Source organism: Acipenser ruthenus, chromosome 2 (genome assembly GCF_902713425.1).
Source record: "Acipenser ruthenus chromosome 2, fAciRut3.2 maternal haplotype, whole genome shotgun sequence".
NCBI classification, from domain to species: Eukaryota; Metazoa; Chordata; class Actinopteri; order Acipenseriformes; family Acipenseridae; genus Acipenser; species Acipenser ruthenus.
The window spans coordinates 89,954,908-89,977,927 of NC_081190.1; the positions used below are offsets into that span (position 1 = coordinate 89,954,908).

At 40.3% G+C, this 23,020-nt stretch overlaps 1 protein-coding gene across 4 annotated transcripts in view; it reads right to left on the reverse strand.

Moving 5' to 3' along the window:
* Positions 1-281: 281 nt before the first annotated feature.
* LOC117409382 (polyadenylate-binding protein-interacting protein 2B-like) overlaps positions 282-23,020 on the reverse strand; it is a 33,155-nt gene continuing 10,416 nt past the window's right edge. For all 4 annotated transcript variants that reach the window (XM_034015351.3, XM_034015350.3, XM_034015348.3 and 1 more), the window contains 3 exons: positions 9,019-9,170; positions 2,142-2,315; positions 282-855 (listed from right to left, as the gene is read on the reverse strand). In XM_034015351.3, the coding sequence (XP_033871242.2) occupies positions 799-855; positions 2,142-2,315; positions 9,019-9,159 (372 nt within the window). In that variant the 5' untranslated portion in view covers positions 9,160-9,170 and the 3' untranslated portion in view covers positions 282-798. The remainder of the gene's footprint in view (positions 856-2,141; positions 2,316-9,018; positions 9,171-23,020) is intronic.

A 23,020-nucleotide genomic window follows, 5' to 3' on the forward strand; every position in this document is an offset into this window, starting at 1 on the left:
ACATCCTAATGTTTTGTACACTCTGTGTGTATATATATATATTTTTTTTTTACAAAACAGCACCCACCTGCTCCCTCTATCTGGACAGACATGTCTAGAAATGTGACAACGGTTCTCCACCAAAAAAATAAATCTAAGATAAAATTCGTAAAAGGCACAGAATGCAGCTGCAGTGATGAGTTGGTTGTAATAATTCTGCCTTCTACAGCAGTCAGACTCCTATCAGAACAAGGATGAGGACCAAAAAAAAACAAAAACAAAGAGAGAGAAGGCCCAAGGAGTACCTTTTCTTCAACTATTTATTTATTCTTTTTTTTTTTAACCAATTAAATTCTCAGTTTAGGATTTAGACAAAAATCACAGATTTCACATAAATCCCACACTTTCAATTTTAAACTTCAGGATTGCCAGTGCAATCTCCATTGCCTCAGGCAACACCCCTCCTGCCACCACCAAAATGTGACTTAATTATCCTTAGCGGTTGCATGCTATTGGACTGCAGTCAGCCTGTGTCTCTACAAAATGGATCATTATTCACTCATGGCCTGTCCATAAAAAGCATTTATAGTCTGTGTGTAAACTGCATCAGTTTTTTTTTTTTTTTTCTTAAACTACAGTATTAAAAGAATACTGTCCCCTGTCAAAAAAATGAAAAGCACCCCCCCCCCCCCAAAAGCTTATATAATACATTTCCCTTGTTGCCTCAATTCCCAGTGTCGAGTTCCTGTGTGCAGCGTGTGTCCGATGTTACACCAGACAGAGTCTCTTTTTAGGGTCATGTTCTGGTCCTAAAAGATTTCAGTACTTCACTCCCGGCACAAACTCCTTCGCCTCTGGGTTTAAACTGCTCTTCCGCTGCAAACAAACAAACAAACAAACAAATAAACAAATAAATAAATAAATGTACATTCTAAAGTTTTTAAACTAGACAAGGAGAGTGGTTTTGTGATCCTTCAAAATTCTTAATCACAACTCTAAAATGAAACTATAAGAAAAACTTAGTCAAGTAAACAAGAAGCTTTGGCTATTGTCTTCTTCAGAAACAAACATGAAGTTGAATCTCATATGCCTGGCTCTTACAACAAAACGTGACTTGCATAATGGTTAATTATTGGACATGAAACTTTAGCAAGAGATGAAAAGATAACAGCTGTGTACCAAATTGGTGGTCTTATGCCAGAGTAAACCAACTCCAAAAACTAGTGATTATTTTTAATGTTGGTTTTCAGGTGCGTTTGGTTCAAAACCAAATTATTTTTTTAAATTTAGTACATTATGGCATAAAACCATCCAAATGTCAAGACACTACCTTGGAGGGCGTGGTCTTTTTTGGGGATTCTTAATCACAGTACAACAATTAATCTTTATAGCTTCATAACAAGCATCGCAAGGTGGGGGATGCAAGGATTAAATGGTCCAGAGGCATGTTTACACTGAAGCAATTTGCCGTGTATGTGCCGGCACTGATGCGGTATCACGAAGTGTAAATAGAAAATCCCGGTAAAATGCAGCCACACTTTATTCTGCCACTGATGCATCTCTCGAGGTGGTTCAGTGGCGGCACAGTGCAGGTACTGAATCGCATCACTTTCAGTGTAAACTTCAATGCCGTCACAGCCACCGCATTCTGCGTTCAAAGTGGATTCCCACCCCCGTTTAGGCTACTCCCCCAATGCTGAGATTGCTATTTTTCCAGCCAAATTTGGCCTGTTTTGCCTATTTTTGCAATGCATGTTTTTTTCTGTTTTTTTCTATTATGTCATCTCTAGCACAGAACGCTCAGTTTTTTTTAACTTGTCACCAATTTAAGAACTGTATCAGTACAATTAAATAAATAAAAGAAATGTATTTTTAAAAAGACTGTCAGCCGACAGTTTAATTGTACACCACATTCTGAATATTAGCTAAAAAAAAAAAAGAAAGAAAAGCAGTTCTGGTATTGTAAGTTGTGAGTAACATTACCTACCAGTGTTTCTTTTTGTATTATTTTTTTAAATAAATGTGTAGCACTTATGGTTTTGTAATATAGTTAATGCACATGGGGAATACGTTACATATAAACCAGGCACAGGAAAACTAGAGAAGTTTCTGGAGAAAGACAGGAGATGGGAGCAGGCACCACGAATGGCTCGGCCACTCACCGCAATCTCGTCGGCACTGTTGTCGCTGACTGAGATCCCATTGAACTGCTGCTGGAGCTGCCCCACCCCCGAGGGGAGGTCCCGCGCTGGAATGAACCAATCCTGATCCTCCTCATCCAGCATCTCTTGGAAACAGCGCTCCAAGAACTCCTGCTCCAGCAGCTCCTCCTCCACCTGCAGAGAGAAGTTACAACATTGTATACACAGCGATTACAAAAATGAGGGCATACAGAGAGAACGAGACAGATAACACTGCAGATTCACACACACAGAGCATGCTTACAACAACGCGGACACACACATACAGTGGTTGGATTCTCTGTATTAGTGTGTATGTGCAGTGTTGTAAAGTTACAAAACTTCATATACATATACACACACACAATCAGAATCGTTAAACACTGCAAACACACACTACTAAACTGCTGTTCCTCTTGCACTCTTTATATAACAGCCTAACACAGCAAAGAGTACAAGAGAAACACTTGGATTAGAGGTAGTCACTGAACACAAACATACAATCAGTAATGGCTGGTGAATTCTGAGACACGTGGGGCGTTCATATAAAATATATAAAGTGCACTCATTTATAAGAATTTTGGACTTTTGGACTGGAGGCGGCCCCTAGTATCTGTTTTGTCAGACTCGGAGGTGATAAAGATCAGATGCAGCTACCTTAGACATGACCACTCAGCAGTGGAAATTAATGTCTGAAGTGCTCCCAAGTGCAGCCATTTGAACTGGCTACTGTGCTTTAAAGTTCAGAGATAAACCCCACTGCACAATCATTTTGTTTTTAATGTGTTCTTGGTTCGATAGTAATGTAACAATGCAAAAGTACATAAGTTTAGTGAAGTTCTCTTATTCTCTTTGTGGCTCAACTATTTTTCACCAAGTTCGCCACAGTGGCAAAGGCTTTGAAAAATGTACTTGTGTAAGACTGCCAACTCGATTATTTTCAACGTGTGCTGGTACAGACTGTTTAGCTTGATTTCATTTTGCCCAATGAAAACACTTTAGCTTGTTCATTTAAAATGTATGCCACAAACATTGTGTTTGGCGGGAGGGCAGAGGTTCTAATTAGAAAGAGTCAGCGAACGGTGCTTCTTGTAAAGTATTTTTTTAAAAACATGGTATCCAAACAGAAATTCTTACTTGTATAAAAAAAAAATATATATACAAATGATCAGCATCACGTTCCGAAAGATGTAGCTCAAGGAATACCAACCATGTACAACTAAAATATGCCATGTGGCTAGCCAGAAACACACAGCTTCAAAAGAGCACAAGATTTTCATTGTTTGCTATCTTTAAAATATATTGAAATGTATTTTGGAAATAGTAACAGAGTGGATTCGAAAGAGAAACAATTTAATAAAAAAATAAACACATTTATTATTTTAAAAAGGACTCGTCTCACTATTGAGTTTTAATGTCAGAATCGGTGCAATATTATTATCAGTAGGCCCAGGTGTGTGTGTTTTTTTTTTTTTTTAAACACAGTAGTGGCTGTACAATCCTACTAATATTATTAATCACATTAGTACAAGCTTGTGTAACTAGAGCTGCAGTTGGTCAGGTAGGCATTAATATTAACATACCCTAACACTGTCCTGCAGTGGAAAGAAAACCGCATCACAGTCAAAATAACGTAAAGGATTATGCAGTACATTCAGAATTTAGGAAATCTGTAATGATGTTTTTTCATGTTGGACTAAGTTTGGCATTTATTAAATGGGAATCCGAGTTATAGTGCACTGTGGAGTAGGGTCTGGCATTTAAATATAAATGTGTTTTCAAATAAAATACACATCTTTCTGCCTTGTTTAACTTGTTTACAGTATTGTTAAGTGGCTTAACATTTTTCAGCCACACTGGAAAAACTTAAGTTGCTTTAGCCACAGTGGCTAACTAAATGAAAGTCTTAGAGGGAACGTAGCCTTAAATGCAAGGCTGACCGAACAAACAACAACAAGCTGAGTGTTTTGAATGTTGCATGCGATGCTGCAGATTCACTTTGTTTAAAAGGAAAAATAGTCAATTACACTTTAAATTTAAATAAAAACTATCTTTTTTTTTTACAAAAAGAATACACACAGATATGCTGATCAAAGTCCTCAGAATGTTAGCCAATGCTACGAAGCACTCTCGGTTTTAATAAACTCAAGTGTGAGAAGGACGGTAACAAATACACTAATTATTATTAACAACAACAACAACAACAACAACAACAACTGAATGCAAATGCTTGTAGATGGGTGCTGTACTATTAACACCAGCATAATACGGTAGTAATATTAATTAAAAAAAAAAAAAAAAAAAACTGAATGCAAATGCTTGTAAGCGCAGATAGGTGCAGTACTGTATCAACACCAGCGAACACGGTAATCCTAGTTTCATGCAGCAGTTGTGACAGTGACCAAACGTGTTTGAGTGTTGTGTAAACATTTAGTATTTAATATTGTAAACAGCAGAACCAACTAACTGCAATTTAAACTGGTTTTTCTTGAAAAATAAATGGTAACGTAATCATAAGAGCTGTCTGTGTTACATGCTGTCAGATCAGGACTTCACTGACACTGAGCACTGGGACTGCTGCACAGCAGCATACTGGTTTCCCATGTTAAACCTGTACACAATTAGAAGTGCCGTCACAAAACACCAGACACAACAATAGAAAAATAAACATGCTGAGTTCACTGTGTCATCAGCTGCATAGAGTAACCATTCAGCAGAATATGGCACAAAACAAGCAAGTACTGAGGCTACTGTTTTAGTATCACTTGAGTGCCTTAAGTTGTTGAATATGACAGCAACCAACTTGCTCCTGAAGTGGCACCAGCATCTGGATTTGAACAAGGAGCTATTGGCTCCTAAAGGAACAACTTTGTCTGGAGCCCTGATTTGTAATTTTGTTTTAAAGTAATGTATTTTAAAGAATAAAAAGAGGAAACAAAAGCAAAACAGGTCATGAAGCTCATGTGACCAAACGTGCTTTACCAGTGTTGTTGCAAACACTTGCACAAGCAAATGAGACAACTGTGTGACTTGTGTTTCATGCTTAATTTACTGTATCATGATGCATATCGTATCGTGACCCTCGTATCGCGATACATATCTTATCGTTAAGACACTGTCGATACCCAGCCCTACTTAAGATGCGCTTTCTGATAAAAGGAAAAACTTGAAGGACAGGCCTCTACCAGGGATGCATTTTCACCTTGCTTCAACCACATCAACTAAAGTAAAAATGAAAAAACAGGAATTGACCCCAACCCAAGTCATCTAAGCTTTTGAGACGCATAGTTTAAAATGCAACCGGTCAAATTAAAAACATAAAATCGATTAATATCAGCAACTATGGCAGAAAAGAGGGTGGAAAATAAACAAAGAACCTCCATATACCCCCAGATCCTGAAAAAATATCAATAACTTGTGTTAAATAAAGTTTCATAGCAACTGGACAAGCGTTTTTCTAATGTAAGGCTTGGCCAACAACACCATGCTCACACCACCACCACGCTGCTTTCTGCAGCTTTCACTCAGCCTTCACGCTGCTCTCCTGCACATTTACCCCCACTGATGGTTGTGGTCAAGGAAAGCAACTGCAGAGGGCTTAATGTGACAACGCTTGGCTCCATCAGTAAAGAAACCAGGAATTTGGGGTTAATTATGTACAAATTATAATACTCACCAATATTACATTGTATCTGCTTTAGCTTCAATGTTACTTATAAATAAGGCCCTGTGTAAATCACAATTTCCCGGACTGCACGAAAATCATGAAATTAGCCCAATACCATGATTTTTTCAATATTCTTAAATAATTATTTGTAGTTCATACATACAAAAAAAACACATTAATTAAAACTGCAAAGCTCTGCTGTGTGCCTGCGTGTACTATTCACCATGCATACAGTGATTATGTCATGTGACTACAATCTAGGCGGGAAATTAAAATACTACACACTGTAGGCAGGAAATTAAAATACTACACACTGTAACAAAATGGATGTCTCGAAAAAGGCTAAAATTGTGTCTGCAGCAGATCGCGTAAAGCAGTATCCAGCAGGAGTTTTATACAGTGATGGAGGTAACTTCTGTACGTCCTGAAACGTTACTGTAGATCCCTACTAGAAATCATCTGTGGACAGGCATTTAGATTCAAGTATTGACCAAAAGAGAAAGGTGGAAATCCAGGACAGTATCGCAACGGTTTTACTTACAAAGAACCAAAAAACGGTGACTTCCAATTTTGACCTGACAAAGGCATTTGTTTGCGCAAATATCCCTCTTGAAAAATTGGACAACTGAAAGTTACATACATTATTCAGACTGAGTGTAGCAAATGATGGGGTGATTTCTTCATCTCAGTGTTCACGCTAGGCCGCGCCATTGCGCCAATGCCTCCCTGAAATAAAAAATGTCCCACTGAAATTCTATTAACGCGCCCGTGTGTCCCCCTTCCCAGACCAGACGCAATACCAATATGCAGTATAGTACTGCATTTTGTATTACCATGACATGTCTGACGACAGGCTAATCTTTTTTACTTGTTTGTTTACACTTGCGTTTTCATAATTAAACTCCCGTGCTTTTATTCTCCAGTCCAGTAGAATGCGCTCACACCCGCCCTGGTTACAGTCAGTTTCACAGGAAAGCCTGGACAACAACATCAGGCTTGTTAACATGGCCCGGCGCAAATATAACCTTGTATCCCTGTCACACCCAACCATTACTTCTGGAAGAATAAGTAATCGGCTTTGGCAGTGACTTTTGAAATGCAGGCTATTATATTTGTTCTTAAAAATACTGTGTGCCGTAGATTTACGAAACGAAAACCGCATCATTGACAAAAAAAAAAAAAAAGTAGCCTACGGTAACGTTATGAAATAGTGTGTGTGTGATTTTATACAGCACTATATATATATCCCTACAATACAGCTTGCATTGAGAAAACACCACAGGAACCGGAATAAAGGAAATTATTATATAATACAGTTCATGTGCAGTCACGGTTTTGGTAAGTAGCATTTTCAAAACCATATCCCTATGTGCAGTATTCAAAAGTTAAAAAAAATATAGCAAATCCACAAAACCAACGAAATACATATTGAATGTCTGACATTTTATTTTTAGTGTTCTGTGTAACACAGGCCATTGTTTAACCTTGAAAGTAATTAAATAGAGTACCTGAAGCAGATATACGTGTTTATCATATCAACACCACCAACGTGTGTTGTAAAAATAAAGCAACAATTGTTTTGAAAACTGTCCAAAATATTTACTTGGGGGCTAAGAATGAAAAATGTCAAGAAAAAAAATGTGATTTTTTATATGAAGCTCTCTCCAATTTTCCCTGCCATCATCAGTGATTTGTGTGGTAACAAGCAGGGACATCCATCACACTGATAATAGGCAAGTGTTTTATTATAGTTTTTTAATTAGTATCAGTACTGTACGTTTTAATCACCAAGAATTTAAAAATGCCAATAATATGTTTTTGTAATGAGGTCAGCTGTAGAGATGCGTGGACAGTGAACTTTTCTTTGCCTTCTTTTCTGTAATTTTATTATCAATAAAAATACATGATTGCCATTTGCGATCATGGAATAGTCCTATGTCATTTCTGAGTGATTGAGGCTAGCACGGAGGCTTCGTTGATTTTAATTAATTAATATTTACAATAAAATGATGATGTTTCCAACAACTAGAAACCTGTTTGAGGGACTATTTTTAGCCAAAAGTAAATATATATTTTTTTTCTTTTAAAAAACTGTAACTTTTATAATTGTATCCATCACAAGGCTTGTGTGTTTTGCTGTATCATGTTATTGTACAGACCTTTTTTCTGTTTTCATTTTATGACTGTCAGATGGGTGTATGCGGTGGACTACATTTGTTGGAAAGGGGTACGCAGCTTAAAAAGATTAAAAACCCCTGTTCTAATGTGATTTGGTACAATGAATATCCTCTACTCAGTGATACACCAGCATCACTGTGACACATTTCCCAATATTTTCCCCACAAGTGACAGTGAGTATTGCAGGGACACCTTGCTTGTATCTACAGCTTTACAGTTTTATTTTTTGTTCTTCAGAAACAAAAAGGTCCGTAAACTCTGTTGGCATATTTTAAAACAAACAAAAATAAGAAATGGTGGTTGGTTCTGAATCAAACATATTAACCCCCTCACTGAAGAAAGTCCTCCTAAAATTTTGAGAGGGGGCCACATTGACCCTCAGTCTGTAAGTCCTGCAGCAAACACTGAATCAGCCTAGCTGAAACATGAATACTTACCTAAAGCTGCAGAGTATCACAAGCAGGAGACTATGGAATGGCATTTTACATTAAAACAATAAAATAACACGCAGATATCCAGCTACTATTCCTGTCTGGATTCAGTCATTTTTAAAATACTACACAAGTTATTTCCTGCAGTCACATTTGTTCTTTAAAAAAATGAGATCCGTTTTATTTTGGGACTATGCGTGTCATTTTATTATAGCATCACTGGCGTTCATGGATCTTAAATGGAAAATATCAGCACATTCAAAAAAATCCAACCAAACCAGGCAGTAAATGCAGTGCTGTTCGATTTATTTTTCAGTTAACCAGTGACAGTGCTTAAAACAGAACACAATATTTATAATAAGTGTATTGCTGCATGAATACCATATGACAAGGGTAATAATTATTATTAACTCTGGGGGTCAATGTCACTGAAGCCTCAAACACACAGCTTTGTAGCTGCTCGTGGTTAGGTTATCCTGTGTTATGCACACAGTAAAAGGCTTCAGTGGGGCCAGCATGTGTGGATATGCTCCAGGGCAGCCCAGTATACTTGCTGCGTATCCCTGTCTGATCAGCTGCTCACCTGCCGATTGTACTCCTCCTCGTTCTCCATCCACATGTACTCCGCAAACGGGTTGCCATCACTCTCCCCGTGCCCATGTCCGTTGGTCACTGGCTCCTTCCCCGGAGCGCTGCTCCCCGGAGCCAAGTGGGACCCGTTCATCTTCGATGGATCTGCACACCACAAGACAAAACAAACAGCTTTAAAACACACAGACAGAGAGACACACACACATACCACCCAGAGATCAGAGAAACAAAGGCAACTCTATGAATCTCTTATTGGGACTGCTGTTGTGTTAAAAGGTAACCAGTGATAGTTTGAACTTGTTTGAGGAGAGGGTACTTTATTAAAAACCATCTGCATGACCTTCAACTTCTACGGTGTAAATCTGCATTTAAAAAAAATAATAAATACATGCTAGTTGTGACCGACATCCCTAGTAATTACCGTTGGGCAGGGGGAGATTTATAGTCGTTGGTATGAATCAGACTTGCAGGACTCGAGTCACATTTTCGTAACTCGGACTCAAGTATAATTTAATATAATTTGTTTGCACTGAAAACAGAACAGTGGTCACCTTAATTCAGTTTACTGAAAACAAATGGATGAAAGAAGAATAATCATAAGTTAAAATCACACTTTTAGAATTTCTCAATTCATATCAGAAAGTCGCTGTGTCATTAAATATTCTGTACTTTGATTCTAATCTCCACTCGTTCCCAGCGCACACCATCACTGTTTGCAACCAACATCAAATGATTTGAGTTTGTTTCAAGGACTCAAGATTCGAATGATAGCGACTCTGACTCTAATGACTCTGACTCTACTACAAGTCTGACATGAATGCACTTATGGTATTCTCCTTCCTGTCACACACGGACAATACCAAACTTTATTCTGGGGGTGTGACAGAGAGCGAGTGTATCCAAGACAACTCTCCCTCCTGACTTGTGAGGGCACGGTATAACAGGAACAGTCTGTCCCCGACTGGATAGTTTGAAAGTTCATTCCAGAGTAAAGTTGGAAGTCGGCCATCCACAAAAAGGGGGCGGAATCACAATACTAGAAGTCATCGCCTTAATGCGGTCGGCGATGTGGCAAACGCGGATTAGAGGAAAAGAGATTGCACTCTCTACCAAAGGGGGCGTGACTGAGGGTATATTAGGGGATGTGGCGAAGCGATCTGTTCCTTTGTTATGGTTGCAAAAGGACCTGTAAAGGAGTACAAATGAAAACTAACCGTGAGTGTTTCGTGTTGTTAAGTCTAGTAATTATTGTGTTTGTCATTGTTAGGACAGCTAAACTATCCGGGAGCTGTCTCTACAAAGCCAGCACCAAACCCCGGACTACACTACACTACACTACTGTTGTCACCATAATTGTGTTCACTCACCTTGCACTAGGAGCACTCACTATCACTTCAATACAAAAAGCGGGCATTCCAGGTTTCCCAGGTTGCTTAGAACACATCAATGTGATCTGGCAACAAATTCAATCAGCTAAAAAGGAGAGGAAGGAGCTCCATGTGACATTCCTGGATTTGGCTAATGCATATGGTTCAGTGCCACATGAACTACTTTGGGCAGCATTTGATTTTTTCAGTGTACCGATGACAATAACAAATTTAGTGAAAGCCTATTTTGGAGATTTGCAATTCAGTTTTTCAACTTCAGAATTCAGCACTACATGGCAATGCCTAGAGGTTGGAATAATGGCAGGATGCACCATTTCTCCACTGGCTTTTACCATGGCAATGGAAGTAATCATTAGGGCATCAAAATGGGTAGTAGGAGGAGAGCGCTTGGCTTCTGGAATGCGACTACCACCAATTCGAGCATACATGGATGACATGACAACCATGACTACAACAGTAGCCTGCACTAATCGATTATTGGGCAAATTAACCAATAACATTGAATGGGCACGAATGCAATTCAAGCCCACTAAATCAAGGAGCATCTCTATAATTAAAGGCAAAGTAGTAGATAAAACATTCTTCATTAATGGTGAGGCAATACCAACAGTGTCTGAGAAGCCAGTGAAGAGTCTTGGGAGATGGTACGACGGGGATCTAAAGGACACAGTTCGTGTGGGAGAAGTTAGACAACAAGCAGTGGAAGGGTTGAAGAGCATAGACAGCTGCGCTCTACCAGGTAAACTAAAACTCTGGTGCTTTCAGTTTGGTCTACTGCCGAGGTTGCTGTGGCCACTGACTGTGTACGAGGTTTCTTTGACAACAGTAGAGAAGCTGGAAGCTTTAATCAGTTCATACATCAGGAAATGGTTGGGAGTTCCACGCTGCCTCAGCAGAGTGGGACTTTATGGTAAAGGAATACTGCAGCTACCAGTCTCTGCTCTAACCGAGGAGTTTAAGTGCGCCAAGGTCAGACTGGAAATGACATTAGTAGAGTCACGCGATAAATGCGTAAGGGAGGCAGCACCTGTGTTGAAAACTGGAAGAAAGTGGGCGGCAAAGAAAGCTGTGGAAGATGCAAAGGCTGCCCTTCGAATTGGTGATATCATGGGGCAAGTTCAGCATGGAAGAGGGGGTCTTGGTTTCAGTTCAACTCCTCCTACATGGCACAAGGCGGCCCCAGCTCAAAGAAGGAAGCTGGTAGTCAACGAGGTGCAAAAGCAGGAGGAGAGGATGAGGTGTATAAAGGCCATTTCCCAGGCCAAACAGGGAGAATGGATGAGATGGGAGAGTGTGGAACAACGCAAGATTGGCTGGCAAGACCTATGGTCAATGGAACAGAGCAGGATCAGTTTCCTCATCAGGTCAACATATGATGTTCTCCCATCACCACAGAACCTAAACCTCTGGGTAGGAGAGGATCCCTCATGTCCTTTGTGTTCATCACCTGCAACATTAAGGCACATTTTGACAGGATGTAAGGTGGCTCTTAGCCAAGGACGGTTTACTTGGCGCCATGACCAGGTGCTGCGATGTTTGGCCTTAGCATTGGAAGACAAGCGTAACATGACCAATAAGTTGCCACCTGTTCCATCAAAACATTACACACAAAAGACAACATTCCTCCGCCCAGGAGAGCAACCACCAAGAAAAGGTGTTAAAACCAATCCTCGCCCAGGACAACTGGAAGCTGCTAGAGACTGGAATATGCTGGCAGATGTTGGTCAACGGCTTATTTTTCCACCTGAGATTGCCACCACTAACCTTCGACCAGATATTGTCTTGTGGTCTGGATCAGCACGCCTTGTTCACCTGGTAGAGTTAACAGTGCCATGGGAGGACGCTGTAGATGAGGCGTATGAGAGGAAGAAACTGCGGTATGCTCAACTAGCCACTGAAGCGGAACAGCGAGGATGGAGAGTTCGGGTTTACCCAGTGGAAGTGGGTTGTCGAGGATTTGTGGCACACTCTACAACCCGGTTTCTCAGAGACGTCGGATTCAGTGGCCAAGAGTTGCGTCGCACAGTGAAGAACTTATCTGAAGCAGCAGAGAGGAGCAGCAACTGGCTGTGGTTGAGACGGAAAGATTCTGGCTGGGGACAGGTAAGTAAGCTGGGCTGAGTTGAGTGGGGGACGGAGGGGGGTGATGCTGGGACGCCAGAATCACCGTCGAGCCCTCTTGAGGTGTCGTGGGCTAGTCGACGAAACACTGAGGATGGAAGGTGCCCACTTGAAAACCCCAGAGATGTACCCTACTTAGCTCAATCCAGACGGTTGTCATGCTGATGCGCTGGGGAGGCCGCACTTTGGTTGATCCCCGGAGCCAGCATCGCAGCCGTTGTGTGTGCTGATGCGCCAGGGAGGCAAAATAAGCTGATCCCTGGAGCCAGCATTACACTTCAGCCATTAACACCAGACAGAAGGATATCTACATCATCATATGGAAGGAAACGTAAATGGATGGAGACGCATATGGATCACATTAGTTTACTGTAAAGCTACGTCTTAGTTGGTGCTTATCTTGGCGAGAGCCGAGTTCAAATCAGCATGAAGTTTTAACATCTACTCTCGTGTAATGGAAATCATGAAGATCTGGATACGTCCAGTGACTGCTGTGAATAGTGCAGCTGGCAACAAGGGAAAGACCTTGTGACAGCCTGGAGAGACAGCTGACAGGAGGAAAGAGACCCCATTGGGGCTGGTAAGGGTTAGCTACCCTTGTCGGCAGTATCCAGCTCTGTGTTTACAGGATGCTGGAGACACCCGCCCAAGGCTTCTAAGAAATTAAAGAGAAAAATACCCCTAGAGTCTGCGAGAGCGGGGGCGGAAGATGACTCAACGTTGGACAACACGGTTAACGACTTAGGAACGGAAACGGATATGAGTATGGAGAGTACTTCACAAAAGACTAGTTCAAGATCTGCAGTTAACAAAGACATGGAACTCCAGGTTTGTGTCTGCGGCTGGAGCAAGGCGACAACGGTCAGGGGTTTGAAGATTCATCAAGGGAGAATGAAATGCTTGAGGGAGAAGGGACAAGGGCCTCGCATTGATCAGTACTTCTTACGAAGTCAGTCAAGTCAGTCGAATGAAATCCAGCGACAGGAAGCAAACCACAGTTCGCAGGATATCAGCACCCCTGTCATAGATGTGAGGAGGACTTGCATGGACACAGTTAGTGATGAACCTAATGATCCTTGTGAACCCGGTCAGACAAACCAGCATAAGAGAGAAAAGAACCTCAACAGGCACAAGCCTGGAGTTAAATGGCCAAGAGCTTGTGAGAAAACTGCATGGGACACAGTAAACACAGATCTCTGCGTTGCATTGGAAAGATTAAGTGGAACAGTTGAAAAGAAGCTGGATAAATTTGGGGACATCATCTACGCATATGGAAGTGAGAGGTTTGGAGTTGAAAAAAGGAAGGAAAAAGTACAAACTATTCCTGGAAAGTCTAGACGGCAGCAGGAGATTGAACGCTTAGTTAGAGAAAGGAGACAGCTGAGGAACCAATGGAGAAGAGCAGAACAAAGTCAGAAGGAGGGACTCAATCTCTTACAAAGGGTCATAAAAGATAAGCTTGCAACATTGCGCAGAGCTGAGCGCCTACGGAAACGCTACAAAAAGAAGGAGCGTGCGAGAGCTAACTTTTATAAAGACCCATTCAAATTTGTAAAGAAGTTATTCACCAGTGAGAAGAATGGCACACTAAAAGCATCTAAGGTTGAGCTGGAGAGATATTTGGAGGAAACACATACAGATTCAAAAAGGCAGGAGCCTATGTCAATTCCGTCAGACATCCCACCTATCAATCCACCAGAATACCAAATGGAGGACTGTGCACCTAAGTGGAAAGAAATAGAGCAAGCTGTGAAAAAAGCAAGGGCTTCATCATCTCCAGGGCCTAATGGAGTTCCGTACAGAGTGTACAAGAGTGCTTCAGGAGTTCTACGAATTCTGTGGAAATTGATGAAAGTGGCATGGGAAAAACAGGTTGTACCAAGAGCATGGCGCCGAGCAGGTGGAGTCTTTATACCTAAAGAAAAAGATTCTACAAGCATCAGTCAGTTTCGTCCCATTTCCCTATTAAACGTAGAAGGCAAGATTTTCTTCAGCATTATTGCTCAGAGATTGTCAGCTTACCTATTAAAGAACTGCTTCATTGACACTTCAATACAAAAAGCGGGCATTCCAGGTTTCCCAGGTTGCTTAGAACACATCAATGTGATCTGGCAACAAATTCAATCAGCTAAAAAGGAGAGGAAGGAGCTCCATGTGACATTCCTGGATTTGGCTAATGCATATGGTTCAGTGCCACATGAACTACTTTGGGCAGCATTTGATTTTTTCAGTGTACCGATGACAATAACAAATTTAGTGAAAGCCTATTTTGGAGATTTGCAATTCAGTTTTTCAACTTCAGAATTCAGCACTACATGGCAATGCCTAGAGGTTGGAATAATGGCAGGATGCACCATTTCTCCACTGGCTTTTACCATGGCAATGGAAGTAATCATTAGGGCATCAAAATGGGTAGTAGGAGGAGAGCGCTTGGCTTCTGGAATGCGACTACCACCAATTCGAGCATACATGGATGACATGACAACCATGACTACAACAGTAGCCTGCACTAATCGATTATTGGGCAAATTAACCAATAACATTGAATGGGCACGAATGCAATTCAAGCCCACTAAATCAAGGAGCATCTCTATAATTAAAGGCAAAGTAGTAGATAAAACATTCTTCATTAATGGTGAGGCAATACCAACAGTGTCTGAGAAGCCAGTGAAGAGTCTTGGGAGATGGTACGACGGGGATCTAAAGGACACAGTTCGTGTGGGAGAAGTTAGACAACAAGCAGTGGAAGGGTTGAAGAGCATAGACAGCTGCGCTCTACCAGGTAAACTAAAACTCTGGTGCTTTCAGTTTGGTCTACTGCCGAGGTTGCTGTGGCCACTGACTGTGTACGAGGTTTCTTTGACAACAGTAGAGAAGCTGGAAGCTTTAATCAGTTCATACATCAGGAAATGGTTGGGAGTTCCACGCTGCCTCAGCAGAGTGGGACTTTATGGTAAAGGAATACTGCAGCTACCAGTCTCTGCTCTAACCGAGGAGTTTAAGTGCGCCAAGGTCAGACTGGAAATGACATTAGTAGAGTCACGCGATAAATGCGTAAGGGAGGCAGCACCTGTGTTGAAAACTGGAAGAAAGTGGGCGGCAAAGAAAGCTGTGGAAGATGCAAAGGCTGCCCTTCGAATTGGTGATATCATGGGGCAAGTTCAGCATGGAAGAGGGGGTCTTGGTTTCAGTTCAACTCCTCCTACATGGCACAAGGCGGCCCCAGCTCAAAGAAGGAAGCTGGTAGTCAACGAGGTGCAAAAGCAGGAGGAGAGGATGAGGTGTATAAAGGCCATTTCCCAGGCCAAACAGGGAGAATGGATGAGATGGGAGAGTGTGGAACAACGCAAGATTGGCTGGCAAGACCTATGGTCAATGGAACAGAGCAGGATCAGTTTCCTCATCAGGTCAACATATGATGTTCTCCCATCACCACAGAACCTAAACCTCTGGGTAGGAGAGGATCCCTCATGTCCTTTGTGTTCATCACCTGCAACATTAAGGCACATTTTGACAGGATGTAAGGTGGCTCTTAGCCAAGGACGGTTTACTTGGCGCCATGACCAGGTGCTGCGATGTTTGGCCTTAGCATTGGAAGACAAGCGTAACATGACCAATAAGTTGCCACCTGTTCCATCAAAACATTACACACAAAAGACAACATTCCTCCGCCCAGGAGAGCAACCACCAAGAAAAGGTGTTAAAACCAATCCTCGCCCAGGACAACTGGAAGCTGCTAGAGACTGGAATATGCTGGCAGATGTTGGTCAACGGCTTATTTTTCCACCTGAGATTGCCACCACTAACCTTCGACCAGATATTGTCTTGTGGTCTGGATCAGCACGCCTTGTTCACCTGGTAGAGTTAACAGTGCCATGGGAGGACGCTGTAGATGAGGCGTATGAGAGGAAGAAACTGCGGTATGCTCAACTAGCCACTGAAGCGGAACAGCGAGGATGGAGAGTTCGGGTTTACCCAGTGGAAGTGGGTTGTCGAGGATTTGTGGCACACTCTACAACCCGGTTTCTCAGAGACGTCGGATTCAGTGGCCAAGAGTTGCGTCGCACAGTGAAGAACTTATCTGAAGCAGCAGAGAGGAGCAGCAACTGGCTGTGGTTGAGACGGAAAGATTCTGGCTGGGGACAGGTAAGTAAGCTGGGCTGAGTTGAGTGGGGGACGGAGGGGGGTGATGCTGGGACGCCAGAATCACCGTCGAGCCCTCTTGAGGTGTCGTGGGCTAGTCGACGAAACACTGAGGATGGAAGGTGCCCACTTGAAAACCCCAGAGATGTACCCTACTTAGCTCAATCCAGACGGTTGTCATGCTGATGCGCTGGGGAGGCCGCACTTTGGTTGATCCCCGGAGCCAGCATCGCAGCCGTTGTGTGTGCTGATGCGCCAGGGAGGCAAAATAAGCTGATCCCTGGAGCCAGCATTACACTTCAGCCATTAACACCAGACAGAAGGATATCTACATCATCATATGGAAGGAAACGTAAATGGATGGAGACGCATATGGATCACATTAGTTTACTGTAAAGCTACGTCTTAGTTGGTGCTTATCTTGGCGAGAGCCGAGTTCAAATCAGCATGAAGTTTTAACATCTACTCTCGTGTAATGGAAATCAAAAATTTTTGGAATTGTGATCGTGTATGTGTTTAAAGTGAGTGTTACTATTAAGTATTATTTCGGGACTGAACCCTGTGGTTTTTGACTGGGCTTTACACATTGCTCTGTATAGCCAATCTTAGTATTTAAGCAACAATAAAGCTTCTTTTCACTGTTGAACTGTGTTGGGTCGTTATTCTACTGCACTGCAAACCACTTTGCCACAGGGGGTAATAAATCGGGTGACTGAGTTAGACATGCAGGTTCTCAACAACTGCTTATTTCAATATTCAGTATTTCGTAAGTTGTTTCCATATACAATGAATTGTTGTACATACCCAGTCTTGCACACAGATACATGTTAATTACTTTATAAAAAGTGATTCTTGTGGTGGCTTTTCAGATTGGTTACAAACCTCTCAAACATGTTAACTTGTTAAATTTAAAAGTTTAAATACTTAAAACCAACATCGACAGACAGCTGCACATTGGCCAAATATGGTCACTCGTAATGCAGCTTTAGAGGATTTCTAGAGGTTTTTTGTTGGTCAAAAAGTTAAAACCAACCTTATGTCAAATCAGAATAAAAGAGGCCCACCTCACACCTATATACAAAGACAGAAATGAAAGAGCTGCAATAGCAAATTGATTTTACTAAGAGATCCTTCTTTCACAAGCACAGCACAGTACCAGCATATAGATGGCAGACAGGGCTGATTGGCTTAGACAAGGGGGAGATCAATCCCACACAGAACATTGTCTTAAGATTGATTCTGGAGGTGTTATTGATTGGATAGAGCACTTGATAGACACAGCATGTAATTACTGTATGTGTGGTGAAAGGTATTGCAAGACCTGGACTAGTCTACAAATGAAAAGCAGCTGTCAGTTCAAGGTAATTTTGGAAGCTACTGTGAGGTTGGACACCTTCGTTCACATTTATCAAGAGATGCGTGTCCAGTGATATTACATGTAATTGCCAGATGGTCATTGACAAAAAACACAGGAAAAAATGCTGGATTGGAAAAAATTTGATTTTTTAGTAAAAGACTGTGTTGGAGAGCAATCTGGGTAGATGCAGTCTTTTCATTTAAAGTAGGAGGCTAGAAATCCCAAGTAGAAGGCAGTGGGGTATGGGGGTCCTCTCCCAGCACGGGTGTAGGGTGCAACGCCCCCTGTCGAAAAACACATTTCAGCATATTGCAGGGGTCTAAAACTGCATATCCTGGGCCTAAATATGTGCCTTAACCCTTTGTGGTCCATTTATTCAGTGCGTCAGGTCCAATTTATTTTCACACGCGCAGTTTTAGACGTGCTGTTTAAAAGTAATTTTTAATTTTAAATATTTTAGATATTTAAAGAGCAAGTGTGTCTATGAAAAGTAATTACAAAGTAATTTATTCAAATTTTAAAACCTCAGACTTGTCTTAGCACACAGTAAATTTCAAAGTAAATAAAGTCCACATACTTAAGCAAACTGTTTGGTTTTGCAATAATTTATTACACAGAAAAAAGTGGTGAAAGACAGAATCAGACATCAATGAGAAATTATATTTCAGGCACAAACTGGGCCGGATTAACCCATCACTGGTCCCTAGGCAAGCATACACTTGCAGGCCCCATACCCTTGAACAAACAGCCACACACACCTCTATATACATTATAGCCTTTATAAATAGCCCTCCACCCTTTTACAACAGCTACAATTCAGTTTTAAATTATGAACTGAATTAATCCGACAGAAAAGTAAACTGTAGGGGATGTGCTAAATAAATTTCAGAATAAAACTGGAAAACTGAAGCCCAAGTTAAATCTTGCAGCACAGCTCTACAATGACTTTTCCTGATTCACTGAATAAAAAGGCAACAGTTCAAACAAACAAGGAACACCATATGAAGTTGAAAAAAGGTAATATATAGAAGGGTGCTCAAACTTTTGTTCATTAACGGTAGCTCCACAATAGTCCACGAAAATAAAACAGTAAAACACACAAAAAAAACCTGTACATTGTTGTGTAGTCAAAAACGTTACAATTTACTGCACACAAAATGGTCAATAATGGTTCCTTGTTTTTTTTGTTGATCGGGTAGGGTTTGATTTGCTTCATTAAAGAAAATACCCTTTTTTCCAGAGCAGAGAAATCGTCAATGTTTTGGCATACAAGTTCAGGTGTTACATATGGTAGACTTCTGTACCCTATAGAATTCTGTACTCTTGATTCCACGCTGACACAGTCGCATTTTTTCAAAGATCGCTAAACGTGAACGCTTGATGTTTCTGAAGAGTATTTACATGCATTAAAATGCAAATGCGTTTTAAAAAAGAAAGTTTAAAATCACGGGTTTCGTGTATTGAGCAGCGCAGGAGGCTGAACGTACTGTATATCTAGAAAATCAGTGGTATTTAATGTGCCATTTTATTTCACCACAGAATTAGGTTTGTCTTGTTTACAATATTTGTTGCAAACTGCAGGAGAACTCAATGGCAGTGCTTGAGAACACAGCGGGACTCGGGCACAGGAATATCGCGCATCCACGTCCAGCTTTGAAAAACTGCATCTGCACAGGCATTGAATCATGTGGGATTAAGAATTCTATGGGGTACAGAAATCTGCGTAACACACGTGAGAACAACTTGATTTTGGAACACATGCCTCGGTTTGAATGTCAGCGAGTGAAGTTTTTTCCAGTTGAGACGCAAATCTGTATATGTTAAAAAAAAAAAAAAAAAAAAACAAAAACACTGCATAACCGTTTTGGACTCCCCTAGACACATGCCTAGTTTGCCTATGTGTTATTTCCGAACCTGGGCACAACAAACAAACAAACATCACATTATATAGATACCAAAATACCAAGTGATTGTAAGTCGCCCTGGATAAGGGCGTCTGCTAAGAAATAAATAATAATAATAATAATAATAATAATAATAATAATAATAATAATAATAATAATAATAATGAGAAGAATATGAAGCAATTTCTAAATTAAAAGACAGAAGATAAGAAGCACTATTAATTGGTAATAAGTTTGAATACAGAAAAAAGGTAAGCCATAAGCTGTGTGTTTTCTATTTTTTCATGTATTCCATTTTTTCTTTTGATATTTTTTACAAAAGAACCCCCTCAAAAAAACAAACAAGTTTCTAAAAATATTCATAGAACCACCAGTCCTTAGGTTTTTGTCTTCCAAGATTGAGTAGACATACTTCCCCATGAAGCCGTTTCTAATTAACTACGAGTCCGAGAATGCGCAATTTTGAACACTGTTGATTTTAGTTTTCAAAAGTTCATTTCTGTTAAATTTTCTGCAAACATTAAATCGAGTTCTACAGCAAGTTGTATTTATTTTTTCATTTAATGTTGTTAACTGTTGCTTGATTAAAATAAATTCAAACAACAATAAATAATGTATTGGCATTTACTTGAACAACGTAGCTTGAAAGTAAAAGTCCAGTACATAAATATCAAGTTATAGTATATGAAATGGAAAAACATGGAAACTGCATAATCAAATGGAAAAGAGTAATGTTGAAACGGAAAAGCACTTTGGTCTACAAATTACATTTATGTACACAAATGGTTTTGGATATTTCTTATTCATTTTATTTATACAGAGAAGTACAAACCCACATAGCACTTCCTTAGGAGATTCGCTCTAACTACTATATGAAATCTGCTGAAGCGTCCCTTTTTGGCTGGTGGTTAGTCTGCCACAAAACACTGCAGTACTCGGCTTACTAGCTTTAATGTGTATTAAATTAAAGTAGGACTACTTACTGTAGAAATCGCATTAATGTTTATGTTGGACACTGAAACAATAAAAGTTATCAACGTAGATTTGTATACACTATTTAAGACTTTCAATTTGTAATACTGTTGTAGCTCAATTTTACCAGAACGTGTCGCCACGAGAGGCACTCAGATCGATGAACTAACGATACAGCTGGTGAGTGCGTAGGAGTAAAACGTTTCAAAGTGAAAGCAAAACGCAGAGTAATCCATTCATTAATTCCTATATTTTTTATACTGTGTATCTGTTTGCACCATGCCTTTAAGCACCCTAAAGCCTAAAGGCCTGGACACAACAGCGCTTTGATTTTTTTTTTTTTTTTTTTTTTTTACACGAATTAGACAGTGCCACACCAGAGCGTCTATACCCAAGCGTCAATTCCCTTTCCTAAGTAAAATAGTACTTTACAGCATTACATTTAGCGTGAAAATACTGTCCCTCCCCCCACTGTTGCTCTTACCTAATATACAAAGAAAATATGGCTTGGGAAGACATGGAAAGTGTGACAACATTAGAGGAGAAAGAAGAAATTCGTACTGTACATAAGTTTGAACATACATTTCCATTTGACTTGAACTTCTTAAAAAGGGAATTTAGATAGTCTTCAAAATAAAGAACTTCTGTCTTTAATCATCTTTAGTACCGTGCCTATTTAAACATAGATAATCACAGTATGTGTTTATGCATATTTGTATGTGCGCTGGGTTTTTTTTTATTGACAGTTCGGCCTTCATCACCAACATCGCTTGTAAACAAGAAACTGATTGGTCCATCCCGATTCACGGTGTCCATGGAAACATAAGTCTGGTAACGAAATGTCCTCAGAGAAGGAATGTTTTACTTGACTTACATATATAATGAAATGTGGAAATTATGCTATTTACTGGAAGAAAATACAGACATTTTGAATATTATTCACTGGAACATACGAGCACTGTAAACTTTTTTTTTTTCTTTTTGAAATAATTTTTAGGCGGCTCATCTTGCAAAGTAGACGGCAATTTAGCCTGCCGCCGGCTGGAGTGGAAATGAGAAGACTATAGATGCATGGGATATTAAGTAAGCGCCAGTACAAAAATATTTTTTTGTACAGCTCTACCTTTAACAAAAAATGAAAATCCTATATGAACATAATTTTAGTTAAATATATTTTATTTAATATCAAATAATCAAAAAAACCACAACATTTTATCACAAAAGTCTACAGGAAGCTATAATTAGTACAGTAGTCCCGTTCAATTTCAAAATGTCACATTTTTCAATGTGTCCGTTTTCCGTTAAGTACTATGGAAAAACTACAAAGCAGTATGTTATTCAATATGTAACATTTGACTTCATGAAGCAAAATGAGTTAATTCGATAGGGTGATGCAAAACTTTTGGCCATAGCTCCCTGCGCTGAAACCAGGCATTGGCTTTTATCACTAATCCATGGGACTGTTTGTTCAATTTTAATAGCATATATTCTACCCTGTTCAACAAACAAAATGCAGAGGTGCTGTGTTGCATTTATGGATAAAGCTACCAACTTTCCGAAGCCTAAATCCCAGACGTGTCGCAATTTGCAAATACAGGCTATCCAGTGTTCTTTCAATGAAAACTTCCTCACAAGGATAGCAAACCTCAGTTTAATAATATTTTGTGCTTAGAGCTTGCCTACAAGAACCACTGTCAGCTGACTGACAGGAAACAGAATCCTGGCCGGGGAGGCGAAAGTTTTTTTTGTTTTTGTTTTTTATTAGTTACAGCAAGCGCTGTGGAGCTGTGCTGTGTGCTAATATTGACTCTCTCTAGCTGTTGTTTAGCATTTTATTCTGTATCTGAGCTCCGATATAAAATACATAATAAAAATATTCAAGATGTATCGTATATATACACACACACATCAGTCAACTCAGCCCAGCTTACTTACCTGTACATCAGCGTTTCTTTCTTTCTATTGTGCTTGAGATCCCCAACCAGAATCTTTCCGTCTCAACCACAGCCTGTTGCTGCTCCTCTCTGCTGCTTCAAATAAGTTCTTCACTGTGCGACGCAACTCTTGGCCACTGAATCCGACGTCTCTGAGAAACCGGGTTGTAGAGTG